Genomic DNA, 10,847 nt, shown 5'->3' with positions numbered 1-10,847 from the left:
ATAATACACTTAGCATAAAAAATAATATTTTTTCAAGGATAACCCAAATAAAGATCCGTCTCACAAAATACAACCCGTGAGACCGTCTTACCCAAATTTTTGCTTATAATCCTTACTCCAAATTTCACTAGTATTTAAAATAAATAGAAATTCCGACTCTCTTTTTTGTATATAAAACTGCCATTAAAATTTGAATTCCATATATTGTATATGTATGTAACTGGGCTACCGAGTAAGGTTTAATTGGGCTTGTTTTTTTAGTCTTAGCCAGTTCCCAACAAAAATGGGCAAATTTTTTTAGTCTGGAAATGAATTGGGATTGTATAGATTGATCTAAATTCACAGAAACAATACAGATTTGGTTGATCAAATATTAGAAGAAATAAAGTGACCAAATATATATACAGAATGGTTTGTCTATGTTGATATTTGATGTGCACAATCCCAAAGGTCAGCCAGACAGATTTGAACCACTCCCAACTGTATTTTCGACAGTATCCCTTTTTCTTAACTTTGTGTAGATATCAAACATTAAACAAACAAATGAGCAACTGAATTTATCCAATATAAAATCCTCGTATTCTGGACACGCATTTGTCCCTGTTCACGTGTAGAATGTTCTGTTTTCTATATATTAATCACATATTTTCACGACTCATCTATTTTAATAAAATTAGTCATAATTTGTTACCTAATTTAAATTCGAATTTGTCTGATTTAAAACGTTTTTGATTAAAATGAATGATACAGTGCAAATATTCGATCCTGTCGACATTTCCATCCAATCAAATAATTGAGCAACCTATTCATTTACTTTACATTTATTTATTAGCGTTGTTCGAAGTCAAGTACGTAACATGCATGCTACCAAAGTTTCAAATACATTAATCTTATCGATTGATCCTTCAACAAATTTTTTTTTATGCCAACACAAAAAATAAATGGGCAATATGTACATGTACATTTCAAACTTTTTAAAATGGAATCAAGATAATAAAAATATAATTAATAATTAATTTGCATCGGATGAATAAAAAAAGAAAACTGACACGTGCCAGGACGTGTACAGGTACAACTAGCATCGACAATTTTGGTTAATGTACTAAAATCAGGATTAAATTAATTATTCACTTGTAGCGAACCGACAAACGCTGGTTAGTTTATTTATATATTTTATTTATATAAAATATTGAAATGACATTTTATTGTCGATTCAGTCCATAGGTCTCAGCTACATATATAAATTCAAGAAATATCATATGCATTTTCCAATTAATAAATGTTATTAAGTTTTATGTAAAAATAAAAACAAAAAAAGTTCTACATATAAATTTTTATTAAAAACAATTCATTAATAAAAATTGATGAAATCGTCTATTTTAAATTCTAATAAGCAGCTGAGACCACTTGTTCAAATTTAATTTAGACATTGATTACTACTTTATGACTAACATATTTCAAATAAAATTATAAGTTTGTTACAGTAATTTGTTGTAATATCTCAAACACTTTAGATGATTCGAACAAGTGTATCTCTTAACATGCAAATAAGAACAGAAAAACTTACAAGTGTGTGTGTATATATATATATAAAGAAAAACAAGAAGCAGCATGTCTAAAGAATCGAACGAGTATCCCAACATCGTTCAATTCTCCGAATGTTTATCCATCACTGTTTGTTTTATAACTAATAATTTGATATTACTGTGGTCTGCCTCACTAAACCTAACCTATTCTCTTCTTCCAATCTATTCCTGTGTAAAGGTCAACCAAACACGTTACTAAAATTAATTACATTGTCCCCTACCAAACCCACCCCCTAGTACTCTCCAGTCTCCACCCTACCATCTATGCTCTCTCTATATATATATATATATACACACACAAACACTCCACCACCTAAAAATAATGGAGCTTGAAGAATCTGCGGTTTACTACTCCAATTTAGCATACTCAGACCTAGACCTGAGCTTCACCTCCGTCTCCACCACCACTACAACGACCGACCGTACTGTTAGTGCCCGCAGCAGCTTAGCTTTGAGCTGCAATGAGTCCCGCTTATCTACTACTTCCAGTACTACTACTTCCTCCACCGCCGTAAAAAATGCTAATCACCGCCCGCACCGCCGCCACGACAATCCCAACTGGGCTGCCATCAAGACGGCGACCACATTGTCATTTGATGGTTCGCTCCACCTCCGCCACCTCAAGCTGCTACGCCTCGTTGGCGCTGGAAACCTTGGCCGCGTCTTCCTCTGTCGCCTGCGCGATTATGATCACGCTAACTTTGCTCTTAAAGTAGTCGATCGTAATTCTTTGACTTCTAAGAAACTTTCCCACGTGCAAACTGAGGCGCGAATTCTCTCCTCTCTCGACCACCCTTTTCTCCCTACGTTATACGCCCACTTGGAGGTTTCGCATTACACTTGCCTTCTCATGGATTTCTGCCCCAACGGAGACCTACATTCATTGCTTCGTAAGCAACCCACGAATCGGTTATCGGTTCAGGCTGTCAGGTTCTTCGCAGCTGAAGTTCTCCTGGCTCTAGAGTATTTACATTCACAGGGCATTGTGTACCGCGATCTTAAACCGGAGAGCATATTAATCCGTGAGGACGGTCACATTATGTTATCAGATTTTGATTTGTGTTTCCAATCTGACGTTTCTCCGAAACTGGAAAATAGGACACAGATTAAGGCCAGGCCCGCAAGATATTCATGTCTCACAGATCGGCAACGGGTGAAACGGGTTACAGAATTCGTGGCGGAGCCAGCGGCAGCGTTTTCGAGATCGTGTGTCGGTACTCATGAGTACTTGGCGCCGGAAATGGTCACCGGATACGGTCACGGAAACGGAGTAGACTGGTGGGCGTTGGGGGTATTGATTTATGAGTTACTGTACGGCACGACGCCGTTCAAGGGTAAGAGCAAGGAGTCAACACTCCGCAATATAGCATCGACTAGAGGGTTGAGATTCCAGGCGGCGGAAGCTGAGATTGAGGAGTCCGGGATGGCGGAGGCCAGAGATTTGATCGAGAAATTGTTGGTGAAGGACCCCAGAAAGAGGCTAGGGTGCGCAAAGGGTGCGACGGATATCAAAGGGCACCCATTTTTCGACGGAATTAAATGGCCACTGATCCGGAACTGCAGTCCGCCGGAAGTTCGTGGCCTCGCCGTTAAACGGAGTAAAATTAAGGAGCACGTCACCGGATTTTCGTCCCTCAGAAGGCGGCGCTGCTTTTGGAAGAGGCTTGCTTGTTTGATAAGGAGTCAAGCGTCTAAATTTAGCTTAAATTCTAATTACAACTATTATCATTCACATGTCAATCATAAACTTAGGAAATGTAATTAATTTTTTTTCCCTTAAAGTAAATAAGGTTCTGGATTTTGTAAATATGACATTTATATCCTGAAAACTATCTATAAGCCGTTGCTAAGTAAGTTTTAATACTGTTTTTGTGATTTCTTTGTTCTATATTATTTGAAAATAAATTTTAAAATATTTTATAAGAGTTTAAAATATACACACATAGTAATTTGAATTAATATTTTAGTAAATCGAGGATATATACAAATTAGTTTTTATAAAAACGTATCGTGCAGTCACATGTTCTTGAATTCGAGACCTGATATAATGATATCGGAGCTAACCAATTTCGATAATGAAAAAATCCCGAAAACGAATAAAGGTAGATGTAGGAAATTACTCTTACAATGGGTTCCATTCGCCTTTTTTTTTGTTAAGCAAAGTAATATATTAAAAATTTTCAATATTCCTCCTATTACTAAAATATCGATGATCGAGTTAAATTTTATGCCATTTTTACTGCTATGGTAAATTTCTTATTTTTTAAATAAATATTCCTTATTTTGTAAATAAATATTTAATAATTTATCATTGAATATAATTAAAAATAATAATATTTTGTTAAACTCAGAGATCAGAACACGATTCTTTAATATTGAACACATGGTATCGTGTGGAGTAACATGGATGTTAGTTTTAAGAAACTTATGGAAGGATTTGACTTTTAATTAACCGATACTAAAATGAGGGTTAAGGAGTACATGCTAATTGCTAATTATTCACCCAATTTTTCTACAGTCTCGAAAATGGCATACATATTTGTGCCACAGCTTACCTAGTACGGACACATTATTTGAAACTAGATAGCGTGTGTATACAATTTTTTTTTATAATTACTGAGGAACTAAAGTAAAATTTAACAAATTATCGAGAGACTAAAGTGTTATCTGAATTGTTGAAAAAAAAATAAAAACGAAAGTATAATATTGATATCATATAAAGGCAAAATTGGAAAAAAAAAAAAATTGGTGTCTATTTTTGTCACTATTAGGCTCAACTTTTNTTTTTTAAAAAAAATTGTGGTTGCAATAATTATTTATACCGAGAATCCAACTGCATGATATGTTTGTGTCCACAATATATGTAAATATGATCACTAAAACTATTCATATTCTCTACTCTTGAATTTCTTAAAAAAAATTAGTTTATTTTAAATAGGGGACAATAAAAATTATCTATACAATAGTATACTCACTCTAATCGATTATTAATCTCGATTACATATGCTTCTTTCGTCTCAAATACATAAACTATATTTTGTTCCAAATATAAAATCTAGTTCTTACATTTACTAGTATCTCTTTTTTTTAAAAAAATAATACATCTCTATTAACTAAGTCTTGAAACAATATGTAACCATTTCTTGTAAAATTTATTTTTTTAAAAATATTATTAACATGAAAACAAAAACATATATCATATATTTAAGCACGTTAATGCCCCCTTGTGATAAATCTATACTCGGCAGTCAAGTATCAAGTCAGTCATGGAAAGAAGATAAAAGTTACATCTGATATCATCACTTTCTTAATTGGGGACACTTTTTCGATCGCAGTAAGAGCCACATACGCTATTAGTCTCGCTTACATTTTTACTGTCAGGGAAGCTGGCTCCCAGCTGCATGGGTCAATCAAGAAAAGTAGGAAGAAAAGCAGCCAATTTCTCATACGACCTGAAAATTGGACGTTGATTGTTATATGTATGTAAGCAATTTAGAGATGCCACAAGAGTGTACGAACTAATACCTCAACAACTAGCTTCCCTATCTAAAGGAGTTTCTGATGTTGGAGAAGGTGGAGAATTGCTCACTTCCTCTCTGGCATCAATCAACATAGCAATGACTTCTCGCATTGTTGGCCTGTTGAGAGGCGACGTGCTGGTACAAAACAAAGCGATCTTCAGAACCAGAGACATCTCCTCGACTGTTCTTTTGGCACTAAGATCAATTCGTTGGTCATATATGTGAGGTTCTATCTCTAGTTTTTGAAGAGATCTTCTCACCATTGTTACCAGGTCGCCTCCTTGATCCAGCGGTTGAACTGGAGATTTACCAGTGAGTAATTCCAATAGAACCACCCCGAAACTGTATATATCACACTTCTCTGTCACTTTCATGGTGTACGCGTATTCTGAAATGAGGATAAATGGTAACTCAAGTTAATGAATACTATTATATTAGTTTTGTATAATGCTAACCATGCATGTATAGAAAACTTTATCGAATAAGTTCTCACCGGGAGCAATGTAGCCATATGAACCCGCTACAGCAGATAAAGACTTCGACAAGGGGAAATCGACCATCTTAGCTAAGCCAAAATCTCCAACATGTGCCTCCAAATATTCATCCAGTAAGATGTTGTTCGATTTTATGTCACGGTGTATAATTTGAGGCTTACAATCATGGTGGAGATAGCATAATCCCTCAGCAGCCCCAAGAGCTATTTTGTATCGTGCATTCCAGTCGAGCATACACGCCATTTCATTCCCATGTAGTATCTCTCCGAGGCTTCCATTTGCCATGTACTCGTACAAGATAAGATTGCTATCTTGATGGTAGCAAAAACCATATAATTTCACTATGTTTTTGTGCCTTATCTTCCCAAGAGTTGATATTTCAGCACGAAAACTGTTGTCTGAACTTGCTCCTTCACCGTAGGCCTTCAACTTTTTAACTGCAATCACTTGACCATTTCCCATTACTGCTCTGTATACAGTTCCACAGGCTCCTTTTCCTATAATTGCCGTATCTGAAAAGTTCCCTGTAGCCTCGACAAGATCATGATAATTGAAACCTTCTTTGGGAAAGTAGTAGCTACCTAACTCATCGCTCTTCAGTTGGTCTTCCAGTGAAGCAAAAGCAGATTTATGTCGTTTCATCTGCCAACATACTCCAACAATGAAAATCAACGAGATCAGTCCGATGCAGAGTGAGACAATGGTGATTATTTTTTCTTTATAAGAACCCTTCTTGAACCAGCTTGATCTTGAAGGAACTGATGAAGTTTGAAATGAATGGCAATGATTCGAACCTAATATGCATAGCCCCTTGTTTCCCACAAAATTACTCTGGTCCATCCTCTCGAATACAAGAGTTGTTGGCACCATTCCAACTAGATTGTTATTCGAAAGGTTGCATATCCAGAGGCTGCGCATTCCCCCTACCACGTCAGGAATTTCACCACTAAGCTGGTTATCATTCAAGAAAAGTGATTCAAGCATCTGCAGGTCACCCAGACTACTTGGAATTGAGCCAGTGAGATTGTTATGGCTGATATTGAGAGCAATTTGAAGAGAAGTAAGTCGTCCTAGCTCAATAGGAATAACCCCTGAAAACAAGTTTCCTCCCATTTGCAATTCGGTTAACCTAACAAGGCTCCCTAAAGTTGCAGGAATTGCACCTGTGAATCCATTATCAGATAACTTCAGCAACTCCAGTTTCACCAACATTCCAAGTTTATCTGGAACAGATCCAATAAAGAAATTGTTGCTTAGATCAAGCCTTTCGAGCTTCACACAGTTACCCAACTCTTGGGGTATACTGCCAAATAGCTGGTTCCAAGAAACATTAAAGGCGGCAAGCTTGACAAGATTTCCTACTTCAGGAGGAATGAGCCCGATAAAGTGGTTATGTGACAGAAGCAGTCTCTCTAGATTCCTGGAATTCCCTATTTCTGAAGGTATTAGTCCCGAGAATCGATTATGATACAGCTCAAGGGCCGAAAGGTTCTGAAGTTTCGTGTATTCAACAGAAATGCTCCCTGTAAGCAAGTTGTCTCCCAACATTAGCTGCTCAAGAGACTTGCAAGTTTTTAGGCCATGGGGAACGTTTCCAGACAACTTGTTCGACCCCAGGCTAAGAAAAGTCAATTTCTGAAACCTACAAATTTGTGCAGGTATGTTGCCTACAAGATTATTCTTGGAAAGATCAAGAACGGAGAGGTTGCTAAAAGCTCCAATAAACGGGGGAATAATGCCACCAAGCTGATTGTGAAACAGTTGAAAGTCTTTCAAGAATGGGAGATTTTGCAATGCTGAAGGTATTGAACCAGTTAAATTATTCATGGACAGGTCTAATTTTGTCAGCTGCTTCAACTGCCCTAACTCGGTCGGAATATTTCCTTGGAGGAAGTTCTCAAAAAGATAGAGTAAACGGAGATTAGACATCTGACCCAAAAATTTTGGGATGAATCCCATCAAACGGTTCTCGGAAAGATCAATCTCAACGGCATTTGAACAATTGGATAACTCTGGGGGAATGGTTCCATTCAACTGATTAGTGTAAAGGTACAGTCTCTTCAACTGAGCCAATTTCCCAATCTCTTTCGGGATAATTCCAGTAAACTTGTTCCCATGCAGAGCTAGTAACTCCAAGCTAGTGAAATTACCTATCTCAGGAGGAATTTCACCAGAAAGAAGATTGTTCCAAAGAATCAAGGAGGTAAGATTCTCAAGCTTTTGCAGCTCAATAGGGAAACCACCATCTAGCCTGTTTTCAGCCAAGCCTAACACAGCCAAACTCTCACATTCACTTATTTCAGTGGGAATGGGACCTGATAAAAAATTTCTACCAGCCCTGATAATCCAAAGATTTTTCAGTTTGCCAATGGATGAAGGGATAACCCCCGTTAAATTATTATTATAGATCACAAGCTCCTCAAGTGACATCATGTTTCCAATTTCATGTGGGATTTCTCCAAACATATAGTTCTCACAGAGATAGAGCATTCTAAGAGAGGTAATATTGCATAGTTGGAGAGGGAATGGGTTATACAACCGATTTGTGCAAAGGTCTAAAACCTTAAGATTGTGAAAGGAATTGAAATCATCAGGGACTGGGCCGGATATGAAGTTTTTCGACATGTTCATTTCGATCAAGAATGGGAGTTGACAAATGCTCGAAGATAAACTCCCAGATAAATTCAGGCCACTAAGATGTACGGAGATTACCTTAGAATCTAAGCTACACCCAATACCTGTCCAATTGCAAGGACTAGAATCCAAAGCATTCCAATTTTTAAGATTAAGATAAGGATCACTAAGGTATTTTTTGAACTCCAAAAGAATAGTTCCCTCGTCATTCAAAGATTGAACCAAAACAATTGTACAACATAATAGTAATGTCCAATGCCAAATATTTTGGTCTCCCATTACTGACAGAAAAATACGAGGGAATTTAAGAAGAAAATCAGATCAGCACAAAACAAACAAGCCCATAAAGCAAGATCAATTTTTCAGTCCCGTGAGAACGTGTAACAGTCAAATATTAGAAAGAGGGACCTTTCAATATGGAAAGAAGAAAAAAAGATAAAGGTAGAAGAAAAAAATGGCTGTCTAGATAACTTACAGGTACACAGGCAATAGCAACCAATTTCGGAAGTGATCAAATAGTTGCTAAAAAATTCTTCGCCAGATTACAGCATATCTTACTTAAGGTTGATCGCTGAAGAATTCATAAAGTAGGGATGATTCCAACAAATCTAAAGTTAAAATCTCATGCAGGAGATCAAGAAACTAATACAGAAAAAAGGGATTTATTTCTAGCCTACTCGATTCTAGAAATGTTGAGACTAAATAAATAAAAATAAAGGGAAACAAAGGTCCTAACACAGATAGGGATGTGTCATGTTTGTGCGTGGGCTATATCGTTTGACAGAGGGGAAGAAAAAAATGTGAAAAAAGGAGGTGACTGATTGACAAGGCAAGAAGCTGGAAATGAACCGTGAAGGTCACAATCCAAAACAAGGGCACACAATGAAAGAGTCAACCATAACTTTACAGTAGTGATCTCAGTGAAATTGAGTTATCTGCTGCATGTGATCAATTCTTAGTGCTGTACTCTGAAACTCCACAACCATTTTCTTCTTTTTTCCTCCTTTTTCTTGTTCTCAAGATCATCATTTCTCTCTATTATTGGATGCAATATGTGATGGGGAAAAAATATATGTTGCTTTATACTATGTATTTGTCAATTGTAGGCAGCGATGGAGATGGGACTTGGGAATACTAGGATTACAATCTTTGCCGTTGTTTCTGTACCTAATAGTAGGAGATAAAATTTGACTGAATAAATTGTGCACTTCCATTCTCTTTTTCTAGATGGGCTCTCTCTTATTTTGTTGTTTTCTTTGCTTTTTGAAGCTGCTGATAATAAATGGCACAAAATGTGATGATTTACAGGTAGACTAAGAGTAGGTGGCTCTCCTTAGTGGATGAATGAATTGGAGTTATCTTTCATTTCATCTATTCTATTTCTTTCCCACTTTTATGACTTTAGTTTGGTATTGGGCTTGGCAACCTTGGATAATGCTGTAGCACCAGAAATATTGTCAGCCTCCATGTGCCAACTTTTCTATCGATCTAAATACTTTGGTCACAAAATTCAATGCTAATCATATAATATCACCTAGTAATTGATGTTATTTCATTTCAATAACTTCAAATGTCCGACTGATGAGAATTTCTCATACACTTATAATAAAAGCTAACAATTTCTAATAAAGATAAGGAAATGAGACAACGCTAATAACATAATAAAGTGCTAAAGTATGATGCATCTGTAGACCTAATAAACGCAGCTTTGCATTTTTATTGGACGACTTATAAAATGTCTCTGCAGTTGAGTTCTTACAAAAATACCTTTCCTCCTGACGAAAACCCATATCAAATTTCTTCACATTAAGCAAAAAATTCACTGAATTCACAATAAGATATGAAAACAAATCGTGCAAAATCTAATATTCATAACTCCTACAATACAAATCCTCTAAATTCCGCAATTTTTCGAGGACTCAAGAGTGTGAATTACCGTGTAAGGGAAACGAAACGAATATGAATACAGAAAGGAGGATTTGGCCAACAAAAGCACTACAGTAAACCCGAATGTGAACATCTGGTAAAGTTGCATCGAAGCGATTTGCGAGGAGAATCCGATCCATGCTGAAAACAGAGACTAAAAGGTATCTTCTCTTCAAAATTCACTCTCTAAGCTTATTCCGCGCATTATGTCCGCTCCTAAGGTCGCCGTGTTCTATGACGCTCGTCTTCCCAAACTGTGGACGATGATCAGGCCTGCCTGTGAGCTCAATGTCGACTGCTGTTCTTGTTTCAATTGCCATATAACACCAAAATATATATATTCAAATTATTGTTTAATCTTCTTTCAAAATAAATTATTGTTTAATCTCATTTACGGTGGTGTGGTGCCCTCGTCACCCAAATAATTTTGGGAGACTTGTTTTTAAATCTCACTTGTATTCGTATTAGTTTCAATCAGATCAAATTTTTTTCTATAGTCTTTATTCACACAAAAAAAATTTTTTTGCATGGACTCATATGTGATTTTTTAGATGAAATTCGGTACAAAATATTAAAAATTTTGAATTATTATATGCTATTTGAGTATTAATTATTGTGTGTGTGATACAAAAGATAAAAGTTTGAGTACAAAATTAGAACAACTAACAGTTGCTATATTTGTTTGC

The 10,847-nt window shown here is 36.3% G+C and overlaps 2 protein-coding genes across 4 annotated transcripts; one reads left to right on the top strand and one right to left on the bottom strand.

The window, feature by feature from the left end:
* Window positions 1–1,908: 1,908 nt before the first annotated feature.
* LOC140988760 (serine/threonine-protein kinase WAG1-like) lies at window positions 1,909–3,409 on the top strand. Its single transcript, XM_073457820.1, has one exon. The coding sequence runs from the start codon at window positions 1,909–1,911 to the stop codon at window positions 3,349–3,351; it is 1,443 nt and encodes a 480-aa protein (XP_073313921.1). The 3' UTR covers window positions 3,352–3,409.
* Window positions 3,410–4,804: 1,395 nt separating this feature from the next.
* On the bottom strand, window positions 4,805–10,157 carry LOC140987181 (uncharacterized). 3 transcript variants are annotated; one of them, XM_073455590.1, is made up of 3 exons: window positions 5,601–10,155; window positions 5,112–5,495; window positions 4,805–5,038 (listed from the first exon to the last, which is right to left on the bottom strand). In XM_073455590.1, exons 1-2 carry the CDS (start codon window positions 8,512–8,514, stop codon window positions 5,113–5,115), a joined length of 3,297 nt encoding a protein of 1,098 aa, XP_073311691.1. In that variant the 5' UTR covers window positions 8,515–10,155; the 3' UTR covers window positions 4,805–5,038; window position 5,112. The 3 variants fall into 3 exon arrangements, with proteins under 3 accessions (XP_073311691.1, XP_073311692.1, XP_073311693.1); XM_073455592.1 differs by lacking the exon at window positions 4,805–5,038 and having other exon boundaries at window positions 5,055–5,242; window positions 5,368–5,495; window positions 5,601–10,157; XM_073455591.1 differs by lacking the exon at window positions 4,805–5,038 and having other exon boundaries at window positions 5,047–5,495; window positions 5,601–10,156.
* Window positions 10,158–10,847: the final 690 nt, after the last annotated feature.

The sequence above is a fragment of the Primulina huaijiensis genome, chromosome 11 (assembly GCF_012295235.1).
Source record: "Primulina huaijiensis isolate GDHJ02 chromosome 11, ASM1229523v2, whole genome shotgun sequence".
In the NCBI taxonomy this organism is placed as follows: Eukaryota; Viridiplantae; Streptophyta; class Magnoliopsida; order Lamiales; family Gesneriaceae; genus Primulina; species Primulina huaijiensis.
The sequence above is the reverse complement of the archived record's forward strand: the minus strand, read 5'-3'. Positions and strand labels throughout refer to the sequence as shown.

What these genes read in the sequence shown, in the direction of transcription:
- LOC140987181 (XM_073455591.1), bottom strand. Translation starts at nt 8,514, where the DNA reads ATGGGAGACCAAAATATTTGGCATTGGACATTACTATTATGTTGTACA. An exon ending in ATATGGCTACATTGCTCCCG is followed by an intron (nt 5,496 to 5,600) that starts GTGAGAACTTAT and finishes TCCTCATTTCAG; the next exon opens with AATACGCGTACACCATGAAA.
- LOC140988760 (XM_073457820.1), top strand. Translation starts at nt 1,909, where the DNA reads ATGGAGCTTGAAGAATCTGCGGTTTACTACTCCAATTTAGCATACTCA.